The sequence below is a fragment of the Lepidothrix coronata genome, unplaced genomic scaffold, assembly GCF_001604755.1.
Source record: "Lepidothrix coronata isolate B3197 unplaced genomic scaffold, Lepidothrix_coronata-1.0 Scaffold12, whole genome shotgun sequence".
NCBI lineage: Eukaryota > Metazoa > Chordata > Aves > Passeriformes > Pipridae > Lepidothrix > Lepidothrix coronata.
The window spans coordinates 2,647,067-2,674,184 of NW_016690192.1; the positions used below are offsets into that span (position 1 = coordinate 2,647,067).

The 27,118-nt window shown below is 41.6% G+C and overlaps 2 protein-coding genes across 2 annotated transcripts in view; one reads left to right on the plus strand and one right to left on the minus strand.

Moving 5' to 3' along the window:
* Positions 1-11,475, plus strand: part of PODN (podocan) — a 24,154-nt gene extending 12,679 nt beyond the window's left edge. The window contains exons 6-11 of the mRNA XM_017805336.1: positions 449-605; positions 2,030-2,145; positions 3,975-4,632; positions 6,978-7,126; positions 8,776-8,977; positions 10,064-11,475. Of these exons, the coding sequence (XP_017660825.1) occupies positions 449-605; positions 2,030-2,145; positions 3,975-4,632; positions 6,978-7,126; positions 8,776-8,944 (1,249 nt within the window). The 3' untranslated portion in view covers positions 8,945-8,977; positions 10,064-11,475. The remainder of the gene's footprint in view (positions 1-448; positions 606-2,029; positions 2,146-3,974; positions 4,633-6,977; positions 7,127-8,775; positions 8,978-10,063) is intronic.
* A 10,792-nt stretch (positions 11,476-22,267) lies between these two features.
* Positions 22,268-27,118, minus strand: part of SLC1A7 (solute carrier family 1 member 7) — a 48,444-nt gene continuing 43,593 nt past the window's right edge. The window contains exons 10-11 of the mRNA XM_017805337.1: positions 24,485-24,584; positions 22,268-22,504 (exon numbers count right to left, since the gene is read on the minus strand). Coding sequence (XP_017660826.1) covers positions 22,268-22,504; positions 24,485-24,584 — 337 coding nt within the window. The remainder of the gene's footprint in view (positions 22,505-24,484; positions 24,585-27,118) is intronic.

A 27,118-nucleotide genomic window follows, 5' to 3' on the forward strand; every position in this document is an offset into this window, starting at 1 on the left:
AATTAATCAGTTTTTGAAAACTTGATTGGAAAAACTCTTCTGTGAATATTAAAGATTTAAAGTAAGAAGAGCAAAGGGAAATAAGAAACCCTGTTTCTCTCAATCCCAAAGGCTTATTAAAAAACAAAATTCTTCCAGAATAAATCTGCTGTCTTTCTGTCAGTATCTTTTGCCTTTCTGAGTTCTAGGAGTAGGAGAGAAACTGAAAATTGTATTCATGTGCAGGTTTGGATTTTGAATAGACCTAAATTTCAGAGAGTGTTGGGACCAACCATTTGGTGTTGCATCTATCCTTGCTAAATTAAAGGGCACATTTTAAAAACAAATCCAATTAACTCAAGGAAAGAAGAAAAGATTGAAATTTAGTTTTAAACAGCTTTGTTGCAGAAAAAAACCAACTCCAGATCTCACTATCTGTTGAACTTCATCTTTTATCTCCTTCCAATAGATCTGTGTATCTTCATAACAACAAACTTTCAGATGCTGGGTTACCTGATAACATGTTCAATGGCTCTGCTAATGTGGAGATACTCATCATGTCCAGCAATTTCTTGAAGTATGTTCCAAAGAATCTCCCTCCAGCACTGTATAAATTACACTTACAGGTAATGACAACAAAGTTTTGTGTTCCTTTAGGGTTGTGACAAAGTGCTGTGTTGTGTGGGATTCAACCCACACAGCCAAGCCATTCCAGTGCACATCCCCAGGCCCATTTTCAGTCTCCTCTGCTACATCCTCAACAGTTGCTGTCTCCCATGTCCTTGCTTTGTTGTCCATGAGTAACAGTGTGTTTTTGCAAAACACCAGGATGCTCACAGGGGACAGAAATGCTTTTCTGTGTTTTCAGGGTAATGTATTGCAAATGCCTGTGTGGTTGCATTGCTGGTCTCTTCCCTGCATATAATGATATTAATACATAGTAGAGCAAGAAGGTGGGTCATTCTCCATGGCCATCCAGAGACTGGCCTCCCAGTTAAGTTTGCCACCAGTGCTGTTTTTCCTGAAGCTGCTTACCCCCCATGTCCTGGCTTTGCTCACTAACTCCTTTCACACAGACACTGTTTCCCATCAGTGACTCCTTTTTGCTACTGACCTGGCAATTCCGACAACACAGTTTGGATCAGTGATTCTCTACTGCTACAACTTCTCCAGCAACAGTGCAATAGCAGAAGTTGTGGTATTAACTACTCTCCAGCATTTTTAATTCCATGTCATCTGATTTTGATAAAAAGGCCTCGTCCTGTCTGTGCTGGAGATCCCAGCCCTGTAACAATGGCAGAGCTGCAGCAGTGGGGAGCCCTGGATCCGCCTGCTCCGAGTGCTGACAGCTCCTTGGACATGGTTAGGCTGGAGTCTGTTATCAGCCCCTGCACTTAGGCAGTTCTCTGCTGCCTCCCAACTCTCTTTTCCCTTGAAGGTTTCACCACTAATTCCTGTTAAAGTCTTCTAGAGAATAGGCTTCTCCAGCTTGAAGAGCAGTAAAGGCAACCAGTCTGATCCTTTAAATCACTGGAACTTCTAAGTGGCATTTAGTTTTATATTTCATTTGTTTCTGACTGCTGGCTACTCCAAAGCCACACTAAGGCCATGGGAGTAATTAAACACAGGAACTGTACCTCTGGGTATGACATTAATGCTGGAAGGATGGCTGATTCCCAGCTTCCAGCCTAATTTTTCTTTATGGTGAAATCTGTCTTACAAGACTTAGAAATTCCGAGCAAACTCCAGAGGTGGTTGCTTAAATTACAGTATACATTGCACATAGGTGGAAGACTATGAATGCAAAATAAAACTGTCTGGGAGGCACAGGGCAAATTCTGCCTTCTTAGCCCAAAGGTTCCATGGGGAATCAATAAAAATAGTTTGTATTATTGCTTCCTAGTATTTGTATTTATTTCTTCAGTGGGATTATAATGCCCCCTGAAATATCTTATGTCTAGCCCTTTTGAAGGTTAATTGCCTGTGTTAGCTGAACAGAACCTGAATGTCCTGAGTTGATTCATGCCAAGTAATGTGCTTTGTGCTCTAGAGCAACAAGCTGGAGAAGATTCCCAAAGGAGCCTTCAGTGAACTCACAGGTCTGCGGGAGCTGTACTTACAGAACAACTACTTGTCTAATGAAGGAATGGACAACGAAACTTTCTGGTGAGACTGAGCTGTGCAGTTTGTACCTCTGTGTCTGTGCCTCCTGTGGTACAGTCGAACACCTACTGAACAAAGGACATCAGAAAAATCAAATTTATTAAAAGCTGAATGACATTGTGCATTTCACTGCTAAATCTTAGATGCTGCCATCAAAAGCAGAGGTCTGAGTGAGTGGTTGCAGAATAGTTTTATACAAAAGACACAACACTGAAATCAGTCTGTGCCACCCCCTGACTGCTACAGTGCCAGTCACACCAGGTACTAAGTGCCCTCTGGGTAAAGTCACCTAGAACAACGTTGGCAGCCAGTCTCTGTTCTTCCAAACCAGTCAAAACTGAGGTTGCTTTGGACTTTCCAGTTTCTAGGGCAGTTCACTGGAAGTTAAGGCCAGACCTTCATCTCTGCTAAAGCCACTTGTGAGTTTCTGTGAAGGTGACTTGAAAGCAGCCACAGACACAGAGCTGTGAATTCACCTGGCCCAGCTGCACCCCAGTGCAGGGGACTGGAGCAGGCAGGGATGCAGTGGTGCTGCTCAATAGCCAGATGGCTGCAAAAGCTTTGCTACAAACTGGTGTAACAGAAATAGCCTTTGGATGTCCTAAATTTAGCCTGGGACTTAGCACTCGAAAAGTTAACAGTTATTTCTCTGCTTGTTTTACCTGAAAATCCAGACCACATAATTGGTCCTGCCCATAATTTAGTTCTGTACACTTTCCTGATCTCCAGGCATGAAAATGTATCAAACTGTGCTTTCCCTTTCCACTTCCCATTCCCAGAAACCTCTCTTAGTAGTTCACTATATCTGTTTTGAGTCCACCTCCAGGTCATGTTGGACATATAATCTCTGTTAAGAAGTTCCCAAGCTGGGGAAACCTTACAAATTGCAGCAATGAAGTTCTTTACCCAAAGAGTCTATTTGTTCATTCAGAGAATGCTTGGATAGCTGTGAATAGCAGTGTAGTAAGCAGTAAGTGATTTCTGTAATGCATTAGTTCTCACATTTCCTGAACACTTCCTAGTCCCCTGCAGTGGGTTATGTAGTGCCATGCAGATTGAATCTTTGAACTGAGACAGTGACTTGAAATACAGGGAATCCAGGATTCCTCAGTCCTGGCATATAACACCATTGATCCACATCCAGTTGGTATAAGTGGTTGAACTGAGGATTTAATTTAGCTTCAACTGAGACCATGGAATCCAGATTCAGTAGCTTACACAAAGCAGCTCTAGTCCTAACTCACTTCCATAATGCTGGAGGGTCAGGAGAAGTTCACTACCTTCGCCCAGGACACTGAGTTAGCATTTCTGCTTTTCATAAGAGGAACATTTCATCATCTAAAAAGCAGACCTGCTTTTCAGTTTCAGTATATCCTTTCAGAGAGACAGAAATTACTCCCGCTCAGGCTTTGTTTCTGTGAAACCAAGACCTAAATTCTGTGCTCTGATGGCACTCCTGTGGTACCTTCCTCATGATCTTTCTTCGCTGAACTTGCTCATGTGTTGCTATCTGTGGTGTCAAATGAGAGAACAGTGACTGCAAAACTCAGCCCAGTGGCAGTTTGGATGTCTGTAGACTGTGGCAGGTCCTCTGGCTGGTGTGGTTGGGGAGCAATGGCAGTGCCTAGTCTGAGTCCCTAATGGCAATACAGGAGCTCCCTGTTTTGCTGTGCACATCAGTCACACCATGAGACAAAAAGGGCAGTCAGTAGTGGGAGCTGTCCTGGGTAAAAAGACTCTAAAGCAAAGACTGTAAAATCCTAGGGGAAGTTGGTTATCATTTCACCTTGCCAAATCTAAATGGAGAATGTTTTCTTTCCTTCTTTCCCAAGGAAATTGTCCAGTCTTGAATACCTGGATTTGTCCAGCAATAACCTCTCACAAATCCCAAGTGGTTTACCTCGAAACATCGTCCTCCTCCATCTGGAGAAGAATGCAATTAAGGTGATTGACAGAGATGTGTTAACCCAAATTAAGAACCTGGAGTACCTTCTGCTCCACAATAACAAATTAAAAGCCCGAGGGATTCACCCATTAGCCTTCCAGGGCTTAAAAAAGCTGCACACTGTCCACCTGTACAACAACATGCTGGAAAGGATTCCCAGTGGGCTGCCCCGGCGTGTGAAAACACTTATGATCCTTCATAACCAGATCTCTGAGATCAACCGGAATGACTTTGCTACCACTTACTTCCTTGAGGAGCTGAACCTGAGCTACAACAAGCTCAAAAGTCCCCAGATCCATCGGGAGGCCTTCCGTAAGCTGAGGCAACTAAAGTCCTTGGATCTTTCTGGAAACAATCTCCACACAGTCCCCTTTGGCTTTCCAAAGAACTTGCAGGTCCTGAAGCTGAAGGAAAATGAGATAAGCATCATCCCAAAAGGGACTTTGTCTGGCATGACAAAACTGCGGGAACTCTATTTGAGCAACAATAAACTGAAAGTAAATTCAATTTATTCAAGAGCTTGGAGAGAACTCAGCAGTCTCCAGGTAGAAACACCACCTTCTCTAATTGTTGTAGTGATGCTGATGTCCTTGTCTGTCTGCCTAAGCCAAACTGCATAACACCAGTACTAGATGTGCTTGGTCCTCATGTTCTGGGCTTGCATTGTAAGAGCTACACACTCTGTTTCTAGATAGAAATGATGTGCTGTTGTGCCAGAGGTGGGTACCTCCCACTGCTGGCCAGGGCATTGGCCCACCATGTACTGCTAATTCTGGGAAATGTAAAGATAGCTTTGTTTCTGAACCCTAGCAGTGTCCTATATTTTCAGATAAACATTAGTGAATGTTGTCATTAAGACTGAAATTAGGCCTTTCAAATAGCTTGTCTCCCAAAAGATTTAAAATCAGCTCTGAATAGAGACAGCAGGAGGAAGGAATGCATAAACAAAAACACTCTTAATTCTCAAAGCCCCCACATCAGCTTATGGTCAGACAGGCCAAGCTGTAGGATTTAGCAGCTCAGCTGGCTAAGGCACCTGGATAGCAGCTAGGAGGTCTGGATTCAATCAGCAGTCTTCTCATTTGCTTAATTGTTGGAGAAAGTTAAACACAAACCATAAGGCAGGCTGGAACAATCAGATTTGTGCTGTGCAAGATGACCTTTCACAATTGTTACACTGGCTGAAGGATTTGTCTGCATTTCCTTTTAGGCAACAGCCCCTTTCCTGCAGTGAAAGGTATTACCTTTGTCATATGGCAGCCACTGCGGGTTCATATGGTCACTGTGCAGGCAAGGAGTGCACATCTCAGAGCAGATCAGGGATAAGGGACATGGAGCACATGTCACACTGGCCCCAGTGTGTGTTCAGACAATCCAAATGTTAATCTGTGTGAACATTTCCCTTTCTGTTGTTTCTGGAACTAAACAATAGCTTGTTTTTCAGTTAATATGAATCAGCAATGCAGCAACAGTATCTGCAGAGCTGTTGGTTTGCATCAGCTGCAGATTTGATCCATGGTTTAATAATACACTTTGCCTTTGTTTCATGCCTCACTTATATATGTTTGTGTCTGTGTGTGTGCATGCAAATACACCTAACATGAAAAGTAGTCTGGAAGGAAGATGCTGTTGAGAATTACAGCTGCTTGGATTGTTTTTCTGCAGTACCTTAATAAAAATGTAGGTTGTTTTATTTTCAAACAAAATTGGGTCATGAGACCTGTTAGGCAGCTTGACTCGGCTGGAATAAGCTTTCATTCTTGTAGGGCCCATTCCAGCTACTTCATGGCACTTTTATTCTACTGTCACTCCCTTGTCACTCCTCAGTGTCAAGCCAAAGTAACATGTTGGAGAATCAAACACTGGCCCTGCAGTTGGACCTACCCCACAGCAAACCCCATTCACATCAACAAACAATTCAGATAATAGCACACACTTAAAATTTTGTGGGACTCATGGTGCATTTTTGGCTGGTGCTTTTCTTTGGAACAGTATTACTGTTGGTTAGTTGTTTCCATTATAGTTATAGTTGAATATTTTTTATCATTAAGGGCTTAACTGTGCAAGTGGTTGCATTTGACTGATAACCAGCACATAAGATCCTGATCGTGCAGGTACTTAGTAAAGGCTTTAGTCCTCACTGTTTCCATGGAAATCACTGGAGACTTTCTGCAACTGCAAAGCGAGACTTTTACATAATGCACTTGGCAGTGCTGGGCTAACAGTTGGACTCAATGATCTTAAAGCTTTTTTCCAACCTAAAGGATTTTATGATTCCATGATAATTGCTTGCCAGACTGGCATTATGTGGGGAATAAAAACACTGGAATCATGTTGTTTGCAGAAGTGTAGCTTTGAATGGTGTGTAACTAGTGTGTGTCAGCTTGGTTCTATGAAAATGCTGCAATACAGGATAACAAAACACTGCTATTGATCCATTCTCTTGCATAAAATTAAACAGAGGAGTGATAACGACCTTTAGTCCTGATGTCTCCCTCCATGTTAGAATATTTCCAGATGTTTTTATGTGTAGCTGTACCTAGTCCCTAACCTTAGCCAGGGAAGTGTTTGCAGTAGCAGCTTCCAAGGAATTCTCAGGCATATCTCAAACCCAGCCTGTTTTTAATTTACTTAAAGCCTGGGGACAGAGATAAAGAAATGTTGGAGCTCCAAAACAAACCAGCATGATGTCTGATGTGAAATCAGGATGCTAAATAGCAGTGTAAGAGAGTAGAATTGTCTTGGCCACACTTACCTAGATGCAAATTAGAGTCAGATTAAATTAGTTTATGCTATAATAAATATCAATTCAAACTTAAATATCCTCTGGATTGTTTCTAATATTTAAATTCAGTTATTTATTTGACCCCTGGTTGTCTCTTCCTTGCAGTCACTAGACATGGCTGGCAACCAGCTGACATCCATCCCACTGGGCCTGCCGGAATCTCTGGAATATCTGTATCTCCAGAACAACAAGATCACAACGGTTTCAGAGCATGCTTTTGAATCCACACCCAAAATAAAGGGGATTTATCTCAGGTAGGGTCAAGTTTCCACTTAAGCACACAAGATTTGTTTTCTTCTTTGTCCACCTTATAATTGCTTACGTTTTAGGAAGTGTTTAAAATGCTAACTTTCTAAATGAGCAACTTTGTTTTATAGTAATGTGTGAGGAAACTATGTTCATCTGCTCAGGAAAGACATGGATACACACAATAGGCTCTTTCTGTTCAGAGAGCTTGTCTTTTCTGTGCTTATTAGAATGGATTGACATGTTAGTAATTCTGGGAAATTAATGTTTAATATTGTGTCATATTCCAATATTCAACTGTGAGCCAGAAGTTTACAGCCCACTTCTAGGAGCGCAGCTTTGCCTGTGCCTGTTGGCCCTGGATTTTGACAAAATCCCCCTCTGGTGAGGGTGTGTGACTAATGTTGAAGTTGTGCACATTCCCTTGATAGTTTTGTCAGAAACAAGTGGCCAGTTACAACTGTGACAGTTACGTAACTAAGATTAGAAGCTTTGCTGGTTTTTTTCTCACTCTGTCAATTGGATGAGGATTTTTTTTTATAGGTGACAGATACTGACCTTTTTTACATGTAATGTAAACTCACAGTAATGTAACTGGTTTAAGCAGAGCTTTATACCACAAGAAGTGAAGCAAGAATCTGTCCCAGTAATATATCCAGTTTTAAACTGATGGCATATTATTGAAAATATTTATTAGAAGTAACTTATGAATCCCTATAGAATATTTGATTAAGCTGATCCAGTGGATGTGTTCAAAAAGCTCAGTCTGCACAAGACTAAATATGGTCTTATTTTGTCTGTATGCAACTAAACTGCCCTGTAGTTCTGAATAACTCTGGAGCATACCTTTTTGGATGAATGATTCCATACCAGGCAAATAAAATTACAAAGTCTGGTGTAAATTAGAGCAGTCTGTCTATTCAGCTGCTCACATTTATGAGATTTTAGTGAATGCTTGGATGTGAACCAGAAACCACATACCACATTCTATATTTCTATATAAAGAAGAAAGGAATTTGCAAAACAGTTTTGCTAACATATTTAGGAGGCAACTCCACCCAAGCTAAGTTGTATTTTTTAATGGGAGACTATTAATCACTGGGAAACAATAACATACATATGGAATATTAGACAGAATATGATTTTAAGCGTGTTCACAAGTCACAGACCAAGCAGTAAATGTGAGAGGTTCTTAAACTGCAGATTAGTTTATTTGTATTCCTGGAAGCACAAATAACAGCTGAAAAATTACTGCATGTTGCTTTTTTTCTAAGGAATACTTGGTACCAATATTTTGAGTTTTGTGGGTGAGGAATTAAGGTATCAAGGGGTGACAGAGAATCTCATGAAAAATCAAGCAACACTTTGAAATGTGGGCTATGGAGCAGATGACTTTCCTCTTTGGGAAGGAGGAAGCAGAATAGCAAGAGAAAGAATTTGTGGGGGAGGAATATATAATGATTTTGTTTCCTTCCCCCATCCAGAGGAGCCAGCACTTCTAGAGCACTGTTGTGGGTCAGTGTAAAGATAGAGTAACTTGGATCAGTGGAAAGTTAGAGGAACTCTGCAGAATGGCTTCCTCCAAGTCTCCTCATTTCTGTGTTGGATATAAAAAATGGGTTTATTTTAACAGAAGGGCATTTTTGTTTGTTTACAGGTTTAATAAGATTGCAGTTGGAGCACTGAAAGAAAGTACCTTCCAAAACCTAAAGCACTTACAGGTACTGGATATTGAAGGGAACCTTGAATTCAGCAACAGTTCAAAGAATAAGGATGATTCAGAAGAGGAAATGGAAGATGAGGAAGAGGAAGAAGAACTGAGATAAAATGTGAACTCACACAATCACACCATGTGAGAGGTAGCAACTGTAGTTCAAGGATCCAATTCTCAGACTTTTGTGCAAATAATTCCAATTTACACATATGATTAAAGCATAACAAGGGTGATTGAGCCCTGGACTCAAAGACTTCCACTAAAACATGACTGTGAATTGCAAATCAAGAAAGTTTGAAAATATATTATTTTGTAAAATGAAACAGTCAGTATATATCTGTGTTTTAGCAGAGGCAGTGGACTGTTCATAGTGGCTTCTGCTTATAGCCACAGCAGGCACAACAGTTAAATATGAACATCCTTGTTTACTAATTCAGATAACAAAAAATGAAAAGGTATTTCATGATAACTTTTAAGCAGGTAGCTCAAAAGGAAAACAAAGAACAAACTAGAAAGCTTACTGATGCAGAAGACCATGTGAGCTGAAAATGGATTAAAAAAATTATGCAAATTAAAGTAAGATTAGACCCACTGTCTGTTAAACACGGCATTAAGATTACAACCTGTCTCAAGCGGTACTTAAATCACTGACCACTTGGAGTGGGAAAATAATGCTATACTTGGTATATTTCTTATGGAAAGAATAGTCTTTCTAGTTGAATCTCTTATATTCAACTGCAGAAGAAAAGATGAAGGGAGAATAACGTTTGAAGAATATGCATTTTTTCATAAGAATAACGATCTGCCTAATGTATCTCTTAAGCATCTTATATTCAAAGACGATGAGATTCAGGACTACTCTTTACTTCTGGAGATTTAAACTTTAAGAGTGGAAAAAGAGAATTAGCTTTCTCCCTAATCAACATTTTGTCACGGAGAGTGACACAAGGAATTGCTAGGAATAGTGCTAATACGCTTAAAAGATGATGGGGCTTGGAAAGGGCAGAAGCTACTTGGAAAGTCAAACACCAGACCTCGAGGCTGGGCTGTATGAAAACTTTGTGAGGGAAGAAATAATTTATATCTGCAGACTTAGAGTACATATAACTTCAAAATCAGTGTATCTCTGGTTTAGTTTAGGACACGTGTGACATGTTAGCAGGTACTAAGTTTATCTTACTCTGAATTCTGTATTGCATTATGTAATTTATTTTATTTTTCTGTTTTGCAGGAAAACATATGGAAACTTACATATATGTCTATGTGTATATATCTATATAGATATACAGAGAACACTTAGCAGAACGTGCAATGAATTATGCAGAAACTGTCGTGGCACTGAGCCAGGCTCATGGAAGACAGTGTGTTACAGTGCCTTATTCAGGGAAAGACCCTGAATGCCTTTCCAAAGCTTCCAAATCATCTTATACAAGACCCAGGATCATAAGGGATTGCTCGGGAACTCACAAAAGCTGGCTTTTGTTTCTTCTGTTTCTCTTCTTTCACTGTTTCCATCTGTAATATGGGGCTGTTTTCAACACATGCCTTCAAATGCCATTTTTGTCGCTGCATTTTAAGTGAACCATGTATAAGCTTCTTTTTCTCCACCCCAAAGAAGCTGTTGCTGATCAGGCAAGATGAATATTTTCAGTAGTTTCATGTGTGGAGCAGTGTATGAGGCATTTTGGTCATCAAGCAACACTAATAATTCTGGATGCAACTATTCCTCTGTTATAAAAATGTGTATATTTGGATGAGAAAAACAAAATAAGGCTGGATCCCAAAATATTTTATCTCTACTGCCAAAGCCTGCAGTATATTCCTGTTTTAGAAAGGTTTTAAGATAAAACTATTGCTCTTGTGAATATATATATATATAAAATCTGTATGTCTGCCTTCCAGAGCTTTGCTAAAGTCTCTGTTTGCTCTTGTATGCCCGTGTGGCAGTTGTGTGAATGTCTCTAAAGGTATGGGGTGACAGTGTGAAGTGTAATATATGTGGTTGAATTTTTTACATAGTGTATCTTATTCTCATTGAGAGTCAGGAGTGAGACTAGTGATGTAAAAGAGATAAGTGAGCGTGGGCTGTCTTGGGAGAAAACTGTTAAGTGTCAAGAGAAATTTGTTTAGTTCAAGTCTTGAGACAGTGCCTGGTGTTGTACTCAAAGCCTCACCTATTTTATGATGTCAAGTACTTTCAGCTCCTGTTGGAGTCATGGAAAATAAGGAAACCAAGGAAAAGAAGACCCACGGAGGTACAAGTTTTTTAGTTGATTATAATGTTCTTCATCTGAGGCAGTTAATCTGCATGAGGAAATGGTCTTTTCTTTTGAGGATTTCTGATTGAACACATGTTGTTTTGTACACTGCATTCCAGGATTTACTTGGAAACACAGTTGGCTTAATTTTTTACCAGCTGTTTTCTTGCTGGAGATCTAGTTCCACACTCTCCCTTTGGTTCCCATAGCACATGACAGTAATTTCAAGCTGTTTCCTACCTTAGACAATTCAACACAATCATCAATCATGGAAAGATTTCTTCCTGAAAAAAATAAGAGCTTGGCCCTAAAAACTGCAAACCCCCATATTTTTGAACAGCAGCTATACAGCTGAGCAATAAAATGGCCTTCTTGACTGCTGGGATAGATTTCTACATAAAATGTTTACAGAAGTAGCTCAAGTCAACTAGCTATCTCCAGCAAACAGCAGTGGAAGTTGGTCTTTGGTGAAACAGAGCAATTGAATAAACTCCTGAACAAGCTGAGAATATGCAGATTTATACAGTTTTATGGAGAACTGTTCTATTATCTTTAAACTTCTGTCCCTTACACTGTGCTCCTGTGAAGAGTCAGGTGCCTCAGACTTCCTTTGAATCCCTTGAGAGTCTGATGCACTGAATGCAGGGTGAAGGTGCATTTTAGCACCCGTAGGTCAGGCCCAAAATGTCAGAATGATACATACACTGTTAAGCTTCTTTAGCAAGCAGCAGCCTTTGCTAAAGGAGACCCACCTACAGCTGAAGGAATGTATCATGTAGACCAGGCAGAGTTAGGAAACCCTTATCCAAGTTTATTTAAAAAAAAAAAAAAATGCATGCTGTCCTTTAAATAGGACAATGTTTTCCAGCAGAAAAAAAAAGACATCCTTCTTTCCCAGTAAAAGCCTAAAACCCCACGAGAGGAATGTATTTTGATTGCTTTGTAAGAGATTGATGAGGGAGAACCACAGGCCTGATTCCTCACTTACCTGGTATCATCAGCACCTATGACATTGGACATAATACTGTCAAACCAAAATGGTATTTTGTTTCTTTTAAAGGAGTAAAAAGCTTGATGAGAGATGTTGAGAAATAGTCAGAACTCCATGGGGCTAAGCCCACATATTTTTTTGACTGTGTGTGGTAGCCTTAATCCAAAGGTCCAGCCTTGGGTGGAGCAGGACCCATGAACAGGCTCTAATTTTATTTTTTTCTTTAGTGAAAATGAGAGTTGGGAAACTGGAATTGTCTTAGGCCACAAAGAGGTAACACAAATGTTGTTCTCATGTAATTTTCTTCCTGTGAATTGCTTGGATTTGGGAAGAGAAAAATAGAAAGATTTTAAAGCTGAGATAGATGTATAAATAGTGAAAACTTGAAGTCTAAAACATTCAGTTGGCAACTTTATCCCTAAGTATGCATTTGCACAGGCCGCATAGTCTGTATGGAGGAGTTTATTTGCTTTTTTGCTTTTAAAAACCATGTTTCCTCATTACAGAGGATACCGCACAAAACGGGGAAATGGGATTTTTTCAAGCTACAATTTTTCACAGCAACAGGAGAACAAATGCAGCATGTGAGCTAGAAAGAACTAATCGGGTGCCAAAAATAGCCCCTGGATAATGAGCTTTTATTTCAGACAGTGGGCACGTAGCCCATCTGTGTCTCCATGTGGATGGGCCATTCTGCAGCCATCCTGCCCCTCATCCCTGTTCCTTTGGGATCCTCACCCCATGGCCAGTCATCCTCCCCCCCCATCCCTTTCTTTGGGATCCTCACCCCATGGCCAGCCATCCTCCCCCTCATCCCCTTCCTTGGGGATCCTTGCCCCATGGCCATTCCCTCATGAGGAATGGGGCACCCAGCACCTGCTCCCTGCCCACTCCTGCCCTCTCCTCACTCCTACCCCACACGGCTCCCCTTGGGGAACCCCATGGCTTGTTATTTGGGTGCTTCTGGGAAGAAAGGCCCAGGAGAGCTGTTTCTTCCCCAGAGGTATTATCTCCCCATACAGCGTTATGCCCTTTGCCTCCCCTGGGTGCTGTGAGGGGCTGGGGGTCAGACTGGATCCTGGGAGCCCATTTTCCTCTGCTTTCCACGTTCACACTACTGGAGGGCTCCTCCTGCTGTCCCAAAGGGGCAAAAAAGTCCCCTAGAGGAGCGGGCGCCATTCCGCCGGCTGTGAGGGAGGAGCGGCCCTGGCCACGGCCGTTCCTCTCTGGGAGGGATGTGGCACAAGGCCGAGGCTCTGCCGATGCCAAGGTGGCGTCCCTGTGAGCCCCTCTGGAAGGAACACCATGATCCCGCTGTCCCCAGCCTCGGCTGGCAGGAGGGGTGAGTTGAGGGGACACCAGCGGCCATGTGGGCAGGGCGGGAGGCAGGTGAGGGGCGGGGGCTCAAGCGACGCTATGGTGTGGTGAGGGGGGTCCTGCTCTGCCTCGAGGGCCTCACACACCGTGCTGTGGTGGTTGGGGTCTAAGTGTTATATTTAATGAAAAAGAAGTGCTTTATGCAGTATGTATATATTTTTCTGAGGAGAAAATTAGTTAAAAAGTTTTTTTTTTTTAATTGGGAAAGATGGGGCAAGACTACAAGAGAGTATAATGACAGGACAAGGTGGGGTGGGTTCATATTGAAAGAGAGTAGGTTTAGATTAAGTATTAGGAAGTAATTCTTTACTGTGAGGCACTGGCCCAGGTTGCCCAGAGAAGTTGTGGATGCCCCATCCCTGGAAGTGTTCAAGGGAACAATGGGGCTTGGAACAACTTGGTCTAGTGGAAGGTGTCCCTGCCCATGGCAGGTAGGTTGGAACTGGATGATCTTCAAGTTCCCCTTCCAACCCAAACCATTCCATGAATCTGTGATTCTGTGAAAAAAAAAAAAAAAAAATTAAAGAAACCTCCAAAGGAAAACTTTGGATGAAATATGAATGGGGATGTGGTGGGGCAGAGCAAGGCTACAAAGGCCTCCCTTGTGGGAGTGGCAGCAGCTCCTGAGGAACCGACTGCAGCCCTGGCAGCAGGACAGAGTCCCTGGCAGTGGGACAGTGTCCCTGAAGTGGGACAGTGTCTCTGGCAGCAGGACGGAGTCCCTGCCAGTGGGATAGTGTCCCTGCAGTGGGACAGTGTCCCTGTGGGTCTGCTCCCTGGGGCTGGCAGCTGCATCCCTCACTAGGGGCTCTTGGCCATCAGATCTCATGGCTCATAAATCCTGCAGGATTGTACATTAAAAGGGCAGGTGGGGAAAGGATCCTCCAATTCCTGCAGGTGCTGAAGAGCTGGGCTGGCAGGGTTGCTCCTGAGACCTCTGTGCTACAACCCCCCCTGTTCTGCTGCTGTGCAAGACGGATAGAGGGGACTTTTCCTGAGCAGGCTGAGGACCTGAGTAGCAGGTGTTAGGTACATCCAGGAGGAAGGTTATGGACCTGCATTAACGAAGTGGATGAGAACGGGAAGTATCCTCCTTCCAGAGACCCCACTGCCATTTTTTCTGCTTCCCAGTGATCCACACAGAGCTGGGAGGCAGGAGGGGGCCAATAAAAACTTTTTGAATGTTCTCACTTGACTGTGTTTCCTAATGATCAGTAAGAGTTTAGCTTGTTAGGCTGCTTGTCACCATGTTGACTGAGCACACTAACTTTTTTACAGGTTCTGCTTACAAAAAAACTAAGCAAATTTATTCTTATTTAATAATAAAATACTTTACAAATAGTCTTTTTTGATGAGAAGCCATCTCTTGGAAAGCTTCTATGATATAGTCCAATATCCTGTAATTGATTTCATTATACTCTAATATTGGTGAGTTTTGCTTCCCAGGTTTGGGAATAGATGTCCCCAAAACTTAAACATATATAGAGTTTTATATAATATGAATTTACCCTTGTTTTTTCAAGATATTTCTTTTTCTGATGGGATTAATTTATGGAGGTCATTGTAATTGGTTTATTATGTTGCTAATACAAGAACAGTGAGTAAATTCCCTGAAGACCTCCATTTCCTTTAGTGAGGAAAATATTGGTGTGCCCTGTAGCTCTGATTCATGCTGCTATTGTGAAGTCAGCCAGCTGTGAGATATATGTGGATGATAAATGTGTTCTAATAATCCAGTATACAAAGTATTTCCATAAAAATTCTTCAGTAGTATCCAAGGACATTAAACAGTCCATCAGTAAAGTCCCTCTTTAAATGGTTTTGAATCAGGCAAAGACTGTTTTAATGCACAGTTGTACAGGCTATCTCAAGTTTTCCCCATGAAAGTTCCAGAATCTGTTTTTAGCATATGATTATGATACTGCTGAGAATGTTGCTTCTGATAAAAATTCATGTTGATTTTCAGTATTCTCATTTCTAGTTGCATACAAGAAATTAATGATACTTATGCTTTTATTACTTGGGATATAATTGTGTATTTGTCGACAGTCATCACAGGAGTTAGCTTTAAAAAAATCCCAAGATATATCTTTTATACAGGATTAAAATTAACTTTGATAACTTACGGAGCACTCTACAGCTCTCCTCTTCTTTGTGGCAGACTTGGATCTGTTTAATTCCAATGCAGCAGTGGGATGAAACTCAAAGCCCTTCCTGCTAGAGCTTGATCCAACCACAGTGGTGGACTGACACCCTCCTGTCCATCCTGATTCCTCCTTCCCCAGATATTTGGTTAGGAAGGATTTCATGTCAGAGAAATGCTTTCTTCTATTAAAAAAAAATCAGGAAGACTGGATGATTTATTCTAAAGCAAAGATAATATATTTGCTGATTAAACTAGCAGTGTAGACTACCCAAATCTCTGTGCTTTAAGTTTGTTTTCAAGAAATCTCATTAAATATTAAAGAAATATTTAAAGTATTTCAGTGGAAAAAAAGATGGAAGATTATGATTAAAAATGCTCAGTTTGACTTAGTTCTGTATACTTTCCACATGTTTTTAATAGCCTAGTGGTAAAACCCAATAAAACCACTAGAAGCAATGAAATCATAATGAAACATCTCAAGGTCAGTCTCATTTTTCTTTTGGTTTTGCCATTTAGCCCATACAGTATTTGTTGTAGATGTAATGTGAGATATCTGTGAACATAAAACACTTCTTGTTTTGCTTCCCCTTCTTTTTCCATCTTATTAAAATACCTGGGGTTTTTTTTTGGGGGGGGGGGAGGGTGGGAGCTGGAGATGTTAAAACCTTATTAGGAAAGTTCAAAAGCAACAGTTAATTACAGTGAGTTTCATGTGGTGGGTCGAATCCTGACTTTCAGCTGTTGCTGTGTGCAGAAACACAGCAGCAGGCATTTGCTTCCCAAATGAAATGCAGAGACCTCTTTGTGCTGAAAGGTGACTGCTTTCAGAGCAACAGATGCAGAACTCTGTGCCTTGCAGAACAAAAACTCTTATGATGGAGCCTGAAAAGCACAGCTGTGACCTACCTGAGCACATCTGTAATTTCCAGTGGAATGGGAAGTCTAGAGTTTTGTAATTACTTCAGGAACAACATTTGTTTGTTCTCCCCCTGGACTGAATGTTCTATGCTGGTTTGGAAGGAAGGACAGCTGGGAAGGGATACCTGTGGATACCTGCAGACTTGCCTCTAGTGGCTGTCCACAGGCAGGAGCTTTGGGAGGAGAGGGATGCCCTGCTCCCCCCTACATCTCCAGCTGTTGGTACCTTCTCATTTTGGAGCCAGCAAGGAAAGGAGGTTTGATTCTATTGCGGGAGAAGAGGTTGAACATTCTCCATCTTCCCCTAGCAATACTCCCCATCTTGTCTTTCTGAAGCCTTCTGTGCTCGTTCCCCAAAATACCACTGTCTCAGTAACAGACTGCTGTGATCTTATGGTGACAGCCTGTAAAATCTCTAAAATATCCTGTGATACAAATCTGCCAGAAATCTCAGCTGTGCCAAATCCATTCCTGTATATCATCTTCCAGGCAATGGGGATGCAACTGTTGCTAGTTTATAAATGATGGAATCTGAGGTTTTGTCACTTAAAACAGAAGCCTGGCAATTCTGTGAATACTGTGAGTACTGATCCTGTGCTTCCAGAGAGATAGAAGTGGCTGATCCAAGGTAATCATATGAGTCCTCTTTAATGTGTTACATAACTGTCTCAGTCTTCGGCTCATTTATCCTTGCCATGCATCACCCTGTTGAATCAGAAAAGGACTTTTTCTCTGTTTATAGATGGGCAGCAAACCCTGCATTCCTGTGGTCACTTGACCATGAGATCACATGAGAAGTCTGAGTGAATAACGGACTGACCTTAAGCAGTGACCACCCTTCCTGTTCTATTGATCTCATCCATTTGGGGGTTTGTGGGACAAACCCTCTTATAAATTTCAGAAGTATCAATCAGTATGCTCCAGCACTTAGTGAGGAATGTAATTTTGAGCATCTATCACCTCCTTAGTTTTAGGTGAAATCACAGGCTAAAGTGAGAATTTCATTTGCAGCTCGGCCCTTAGTGAATGGATGCATTAAATTTGTCTTTTCCAAATGCAGCAAAGTCAGATTTTTCCAGCCATTATTATTGCAAGAGGATATGCTCTCCCCCTGCAAGATAAACAACAGTAGCACCCCTGTAGTAAAACCTTCATTGCTTTGTCTCCTCACTGAGTACTCAGTCCCCAGCTGGAGGGCTGTGCTGGGGCCAGCTCAGTGCCTGGAGGGGAGCAGCAGCAATTCCTCCGTGCCCCTGTGTCTGTAATGAAAGAGCTGCCTTGCTGTAAAAACACACCTGGGCCTTCAGCAGAGCCACAGATATGGGAGTACTTAGTGTTGGGCAAGATCAAAGGCATCTGGAGTTTTCCAAATTCAATTCCCAGGTGACACATTTTGCTTGCACACATCAACCAGCTTCTGCTGGTAGTTACCTCTTTTTTATGGAAAGCACAGAAAGGACTGAGATCATTTCCAAGACTGTCCATCTGGCTGGAAGATGAAGCTTTCCGTCTGCTTTGAAAGTATTACAAATCAGTTCTCTGTTGTTACAAAGGGACTAAAATTAATGTTTGTTGTGAATTGAAAAGCAAGAGCTCATCAGGTGGGGACGTTACACAGTTACTGTGTTTTCTAAGTGATTTAGAATTCCTGGTAGAGCAAGGAAGGCATCTACAATTTAATGTTTTGGCTAATTATTTAGATCATCTTATTTGTGTGTTGGGATGCACATTCAGGTGGCACAAATAAGCTTAGATGCAATTAAGTGATTTAAGTGGAATCAATTAAGACTAGCTGAGAAAATGAGTAACTATTAGTTCCATAAACTTCCCTGTTTGGATTGACAGCCAAAAACTCTTGGGAGTTAGTGGGATATGTAAATGCTCTGGTTGTGTCTCTTTCTCCCAGTTCTAATTCTTGCACAAGTACTTATTACAGCAATTCAGCACTTCAAAACTTCCTTGGCATTGGCAAAATCCTCAGAAACCTGTTTAAATATGTGTTTAATGATGTTTCATGCCACAGCAATCTGGAGTGGCTTCTTTCCTCTCAGTAGTATCATCAGAGCAATGCAGCTGCAAATTAACAAGCATAAAACAACTGCCTCTGATAAGTATGTGTTAATTTGGGTTGCTTCCCAAATTATTTCTTCCATAGCTGTATACAATGCACCACTCTTAATTATCTTCTCTCCCTCCTCGAGACTCTTCCCTTGTGTATAATTTAATTGGCTCAGTTCCCTTTCTTTTTAGCAGGAGGAGGCAACTTCAAACTGATTGAATGTTGCCAGTTAAGAAATATGTTCTTCCCACATATGCTTGAAAGTATTCCATGCAAACTGTTGTAATTAGTGATTGATTGGTTGGTTGATTGATTTTTTTAATATAAAAGTTTTGAGACTATAAAGGTCACGTTTGTTTTTGTGCTCTGAAGAAAGTAGGAGAAACATATTTACCAACATAAAGCTTGCACTCTAACTGGATAATCAACAGCTTTGTTATTTTTGTTGAAAGGAAATGCCATTATAGCTGGAAAATGTGAACAGATCCATGCATACAAATATGTTGTGGAACCTACTGCTCTCCTAATTGCACTGTGCATCAAGCTGCTTGACAACACACACCAGGAGGCACAGAAAATAGCTAAATGGAGGAAAACTTACCATAAAAATTCTCGTAACTTCAGTGTTTGCCTCTCCCCAGCTCACAGTGGTGCCTTGTGTTCAGTGCAGTGACTGCAGGAGCAGTCAGATGCTCCAGTCAAGGTCACAGTACACTGACCAACATACACCAGAACAAAGAACCCAAGTGTCTTAGGCCTCCACTTAGCAGTATTTCATACCACAGATTATAAAGATCAGGGGAGAAACTGGACCACTGCCTTCCTCCCAATGGAATGGGAGGCACATATTGGTGTAACCCCCGAGTTTTAAAGATCCAAACACTGTAATGTAAAAACCACAATGCATTTCAAATTTGCAAAGCAGAACTGGACACTCCTTGAATGGCATTTGAATGCAGAAGGCTATTAAACAGCCTGTTGATGCCATACAAATATGCTCTCACACATGAGACTTCCACATTGCCTGCTTGCCAGAGAGTAATGGGCAAAATTGTGGTTTCTTTTGCTGTGTAGGACTTGTGCAGCACAACTGACTGAGTCTTCTGGTCTCTGATGCTTTATCTCACCCAGAGTTCTCCTTGTAGAAGTCACAGCTTCTTAAGCTCTGGAGTTGACTTAGAGCTCTTGAGACATGACTGTGCTGAAGAGTGGCAGACCAAGTGAGCTGTCTCAGGCAAGCAGGCAGAAGGATTGCACTTTGCAGTCAGCCAAAGGCTGTAGGTGGCTGGGGCAGAGTGTGGTGTTAAGACCAGCAGCACTTTTTGCCTGGCAGACCACGGCCTGTTGGCACGGTGAGTGGCCATACTCTCCAAAAACACTGAACTTGGAACTACTTACTTCAAATCTTGGATCTCCTTAGCCTCTTTCTTCATCATTTTATCTATGCAAAGTGACTGTAAACTGATGGATGACTGGCAGGATTATACTATCACTTCATGTAGCTGTAATTGGCTGTGTGAAGTTGAAACTTTGTGTTTTCCTTGTGGGCACAGTTGGCAGGCAGAGATCCTGCCCTCTCCATGTGCCCTTCCCCTGCTTCATCCCTGGCTGCTTGATCTTGTCCCTGCATCACCCTTTCACTTGTGTTGACACAACTGTCTGTTTGGACTGTGCTAAAAAACATATGTGAACTGGTTTGAATTAAAAATACTTCTCATCTGATTCTTTGTCTGGCTTCATAAATAATGGGGTCTGTACAGCTGGGAGAGGAGGGGAGGCAGTGCAGGTTGGAATGGACAGCTGGGGAAGGATGAAGGGGCCCTCCTGCAGCTGCCAGTGCTGCTGAGGTGAGAAGTGTCAGATGTTGTGTTTGTCAGTCAGTGCTTCTGCCTGTTCAGAGAGGCCCAGAGCAGCCTCTGCTCTCCCAAACACTCATTTTAATGACACTCCATAGCACAGGTCCATTACAGGACTTGTTCTGGAGCAAATTCCTCTGAATCATTTCAGTTCTTCCCTATTCTTCGTGTTCTCTATTTGTTGTTTTCACTCTAGGGTCAAATCAGGAAAATAGTTACCAACTGTACCTGTTTTCAAATTAAGACATAATTTCTGAGGAATTATAGACAAAGGAGACTGACTATGTGTGTTCTTTCTGGCTTTACTATTTGATAATTAAACTACCTATACTACAGTGCTCTCAGGCAAGTAATTAGTGCATGACATAAGAAATAGTCTGAACAGGAGCCCTCAGAGAAGAGATGAATATACACATCCCAGGAAAAACACTAATCATATGCATGAAGCACTTCTGCTTCTTGTGAATGCAGAAATTGTCCTTTTGGACTGGGTTATTTTTAATCTTCAGATGAGAGGAGCATATTAGAATACCAGACACGTTATCTGAAACTGCCATGCCACAAGTAACTAAATATAATATGTCAAGTGTATTGGTATGAACTGGTATGTCATCTCTGGATCAAATCCCAACTTTTCAGAAGGTGTCCTCACTTCCACTCTCCATTTTGGCAGAGAAATAAGAAGACACTAATAGTGCAAGTGCCCAGACAGCCTGTTTTTAAATGGCAGGTTTATTAAAAATGTCCTATATCACAAACATTGGAAACATACTCGGCAGATTTTACTGTAACTGAAAGATCCAGTAGATCACGGAAAGGGAGTAACTGTCAGTGTAAATCAACCACTGGATTATGAGAAATAATGAGGCATTTTCCACAGCAAACTCCTCGCCAAACCCCATTGTCACTCAGCATCCTGGGGTTCCAGTTGGAGTTCAGTTGCCCTTAGGACGCAGCACACGGTTCATGAGTTGAGCTTTGAGTTTGTACATATTTACAGTAGAACAGCCTAGAGGTTCCAGGAGAGGACACGTTAGCACCAGTGCTTATGGATTAGGGCTCACCTCGCCTCTGCCACTGCATGTGCATGGGACTGACTTTACTGAAGAGTTAGGTTAAAAAAAGGTTCATAAATCTGGCACTTGGAAGGCAAACTGTGCTCTGCAGTGACCTAGGAATTCTCTGTGTATCACACTTGAATGCCTGGCTCTGGAGGCTGCCCATCAGAATTACCTTAATGCCCTTTCTTGCACAAATGCACACTTGGCTTCCCCTCTGCTTGGACTGTTATTTAGTAATAGATGTAACCCCTCGCGACAAGGAAATCAGTGTGATTTTCTTACTGCTGTTCTAAAGCTAAGCACAAACTCTATATTTAGTGAATGTTAGACAAAATTGGTATCTTTAGCAATTTTGGTGAAACATTTTCACATAGCAAAAATTCTACATAAATACAGTGTTCATAATTACCGAGATTCACAAAAAAAAGGCTTTGGTTAGAAAATCAAGACGGGTCAAATAGAAAAAGCTTTTTTAAAAAAAGGAGCCAAAGGAGTCAAATACTCTAATGAAGTCAAATGAGTGCAGAATAAAACAGCAGTCATCCATGAGTTAATTTTTCAGTATTAAAATCTTCCACCTAGAGAAGCCCATGTCTCTTGCAAGCTGTGTGCCTTTCCTGACGTTCACAGCTGGTCTCTTAGCTCCAGTACAAGCAGGGTGGCGATAATTCCACGTATTCCTGTTCAAGGCAAAGAGTCCCTCTTCCAGCTGTGAGGTAGAGATTGGGTATCAAGTCACTGGGGCGTGAGATACCACTGAGTGCAGCAGTTACACATTTGTTTCTAGTTCATTTATTTCAATAGTGCAGTGGTCTTTACTGTTGGATTTCTTAGTGTGATTCTCCACTGGAGTTTCTTCTTGCTCCACTTGTATGGGTGTATGGTGCTGAAACCCTTTCACTGTTTCTGGTCCACGAGATTCATTCATGGTCTTCACACAGCCATTTCTCTGGTAAGCCACAATCTGATGGATGTTAACAGGCTTAGTTTCACAGATCAGTGGCACCTATGTGAAAAGCATTAAGATCTGGAATACTGCCACTGATTGCTGTATACAACAGGATACAATTTTTACTGGAAATCCCGTGGGCTGCTTTACATTCACCAGAATTATCTAGAGCCTCCATAGACTTCCAGGACCTGTTTCTCATATACACTAAGGCATCTTTGCAACATCTGCACAAAGTGAAGGTGTCTCTGTGTAAAAGCACAAATTCTGTCATTACAAATTATGGTAATAACTGCACGCCATTGGTAAAGCAACAGAAGCAGGGCGAATACAGACTAGAATTTCAGGGCTGAGTTCAAAAGGTACAGACTCTCAGTGCTGAGCTTTGGGCAGTGCTTGCTCTTAAGTGCAGTTACTTAGATCAGTAAGTCATTTGTTGTTGCCTTCTGCCTTTTTTCTAACCCAATAAACTAGCACCTGTCTCTGCACTGTTTCAAAAGAAATAAAAAGGATTTTATTAACTGATTCATAAGTTAAATATTGAAGTGTTCTTTAAGTCAAACCAGATTCTGATGGGGAAAGTAAGACGTAAATACTGGCAGAGAAGAGAGGTGAGCTTGCAGCTGAGAAAATATGGCCTTTGGGTATTCATTACTAACTGCACAAATTATGCAGCCAAAATGTATGGCAGACCAGCAGTATATTTTAGTACAGTTATAGAGCATGATTCAAAGAAAAAATCTCATCACAGATGACTAAATAATCCCTTAGGAGGGATTTCATATTATTGAAACATCTCTTCTTAAGTTCTGCCTGAGTTCTAAGTACGGCAATGAAATGTCAGAGGCCTGTGTTGTGCAGGAGCTCAGGCTACACTTCTGGCTTTGTAAGGGGTGACATGCCTTAACATTAGGCTGTATGTTTAGGTTTTTTTGCAGCTAGCTGTATGTGTAGCCCATATATTCAGGCCTAATCCTGTCATCAGTAATTACTTCAGGAGGACACAGCAGGAATTTTAAATGAACATTGCTGGAAGGCATGAGAATGGGATTGAGTAGAATGATTGTAGAATGGGAGAGATAATGACAGAAATAAAACTTTGTCTGGAATACTACAAATGATGCACAGAAATTAAACACACCTTGTGAAAATTGGTCCTGATAAAGAAACTTTCCTGCATGAACTATTCTGTCTTTATGGAAGAAAGGTAGTGAGTCTGCCATGAGCTGAAATGGTTGGAGATTAGCACCTCCAAACATCATGGGCTCATGGAATTAGGAGTTTCCTTTGTCAAGGATTTGGAGGGCCATGAGAAGGAGTTCCAAAGGAAGGGGAAAATGCATAGGAGTGGAAGGAGGTGGGGGCTTCAGAATGCACAGGTATGTGTGGTGTATGAAATAAGGTACAGAGAAGGAAGAACAAAAAGATGTAGTGAGGGACTTGTATTAAGTGTAGAAGGCATGAAGATGCCTGAGAATGAAGTCTAGAATGGAGTAATGTGCTTGTGCTAGTCTGGAAAGAAAATGATTGCAGTGGTGGCTTCAGGTGATGCTGACACAGAATGTTGGAAACACCCAGGGGAGTTGCTTTTGATGTGAGCTTATTGATTATGGATATACACACTCGTAGGTACCTTCACCTCCCCCTACACACAAGCAGTCAAGAACATCTGTCACCCTACTCTGTTACTGGTCACAGTTTTAGGAGAAGGACAATTACTGTCCAGTCAGGACTGGGGTCCTGAGTGGGGGACTGGCAGCTCCAGCACCTTGTGCAATGGCAGGGCAGTGCAGCTGCTTCCCTGCTCCCAGCCCGGTGTGCCAGGCACAGCTGGCTGGCCAGCCTGGAACTCCAGTGGCTTTTCATATGACCTCATGGAAAAACATCCCTCCACCCCACCTGCTAAGCAGCACGTGCCCAATTCTGTCCTGTGTCTGACACACCCTTTATAAACTAGATGACCCAAATGTGGGCACTGGCAGGTTCTTTGCCACAGCATGGCACATGCTGGCACGCCCTGGCTTATGGCATAGTTACCTCGTCACCATCCTTGACAAACTCCTTCCGGCAGATGTGGGCCATGATCCCGGCAGCCAGCGCGTCTCCCAGGACATTGATCATTGTTCTGAACCTGTCTCTGGAAAATGGAATAGTCATAGTAAGTCGTTGGCTCTTTGGGTACATTCCTGTGCCTTCATCACTGCAGTAATTGTAGCTAAAGCCCAGTTTTGCTGCTTTTATGAGCTAAAAGGTTTAGAGATGGTAGTGAGGAGTTTGGCACGGGGCAGCCTCCAGCTATGATGCAGCTCAGCTGGGTTTTCCAGCCTTTTCTGAGCTCAGTGTGCTGTGCTGCCACACACTTTATTTTGTAACTGAGTTAACTGGAACAGTGATGCCTCCCTACACAGGCCAGCTGACTGGCAGTAAAAAGGTGTAACAGAGCAGACCACGACTGCTTTTTTGTCTGAGTGTACATGATAAGGTCCAGTAACATGCCTGATTTGGAGACTGGTGCTGCAAATGTCTTAATTCAATAGTAGTAGAGGTCAGTCAGTACAACCAGTGATCAAGGTCCCAATCTCAGCAACCAAAATGCTACTTAAGAAGGTTACTGAAGGTTATACCCACAAACCAAACAGGCACTGACCATATTTAAATCATGTTCATTCCTGAAAAATCTATGGTGGCTTTGGCTCTTATGGTGGCTGTGCAATGGCTCCTAAAGATTCCTCATTTCCAGTTACCGTTTCCAATTTAAATTTGTCTGCTTGACAGTACTTTGTATATATACAGTTTAACTACTTTTCATTTATTCATGTATGGAATTTCTTCCTTTCTTTCTTTACCTTCTGCCCACTGTCTAAAAGATAAATTTATTAAAATACAGACTGTAAATCCACAGAAGTAAGTGGCTGTCATAGACAAGTGTTACACTTGAGTCATCCTGGAATCTATTAGTTAAAACTGATGAGATTTCAAATAGACGATACAGCTTTTAAGTCTGAAATATATCACGTCTTTTCCAAGAAAAATATATACATTTGAAGACTGTGTCATATTAGTAACTTAATTTATAAATGTAGGTTATAAAATGGACATTCAGAAATCTCCAGATGTTTGGCTTATTGAAGTCAGTGACGGTCCAATATCAACACTACCTAGATTTCTGATCCTGTATCTTAATATAGAAAAGAATTGAAACTCTGTACTGATTTTTTTTCAGCTGTTTCAGGCAGGTACTTGGTGAATATGAATGTTTATCTAGTTGCCTGCTTAATTATCAGGAAAGTTCCTGCATGAAAGCTTATTTGTGTGTGCAGTTACCCAAGCTGTACTTGCAACTGCAAGTAACTTCAGCAATAATATTCCACAGCCTCCACCAGGACGTGGTTGTTGACTCCAGGACCCAGCCCTACACTTGTTTGCTCAATCCATTTTTCTAATTCCTGCTGTTCCGATTTTGGGTTTTGCCGTGAAGAAAATTCCCACAGGAATATGTTAAGCAGGGGAAAATACTGTTACAGCACATATTGATAAATATTCCTGTTAAACATTGACTTTTTTTCCCCTTGGTTAATCATAAAATTGTGATTCTTGGAAAGATACTCCGCGTTGTGAATGTTGGATTGTGCAGAGAATCAGCCGTGGTGGAGAAGAAGCTGTGTGAGCAGAGCTCGAGAGTTTGCACTCCCTCTTGAGCTCTGATGAGCATCTTTTCTGAAGACAGGATTTTTCTGAGGAAACAGTGCACCACACTGAAACTCTTAAGAAAATGAATTGCCTGGTGCATTGATGACCAGTTGTATTCCCTGTTCCTGTGTGTGTGGAGCAGTCTGCACTACCTCTGAGTAGAACCACACTGCACACACTGGCATTTCTCTGCTAAGAGCCCAACCAGCTGCTGGGGCATTTCTTTCAGTGCAAACATGTGAGTCAAGTTTGCAGTGGTACTTTGGCTTTAGATGATTTATTAAAGGTGCAAAGCTTTTACATCATATTTAATGCATTAGCTGAGAAACATTTTGATTCTTTTCTTTATGTCTCTAAGCACTACCTAGAGGTATGAAGGTCACATACATGTTATGGCTACCTAAAGGAGTTGTAGTATCTGCAGTGCATTGTAATGGGTATTTCAGTCTCGTGAGATCATCTAACCAGCCTTCTTTAAGCATTCTTCATACTCCAGTACTTCCAAAACTAATACTGAAAATATTCATCATGTCAACCATGTTGACACTTTGCATCTGCAGGCTCTTGAAACCACCAAGTGCCGAAATACAGAAAAATACTTTTTGTTTGAAAGGTCATCTGCAAAAGACAGAAAATTGGGTCTGTTCCTTGCTCACTTTTTAACACCGTCTGGAACTATAGCCTGAAAAGTTTTTTCTCTGTTGTTTTGAAAAGTTGTGTAAGACAAAAAGAAGCATAATTCCCATATATGCTGGAAGACTTACTGGAAAAACAACGAAATGTCGATGTTGCAAGAGCTGAGCAAAAACTGAGCAATATAGAGGGAAAAGGCTATTGTAATACGGTCTTAAAATATTCATACAACACAAGACTCATGACTCCTATTAATGATAATAATAGTAATATTCTATTACATTGAACAGGAAATCGTTCTTCTCACAGTTCTTTGTACAAAAAATTGGTGGCTAGAAGTTTAATAAA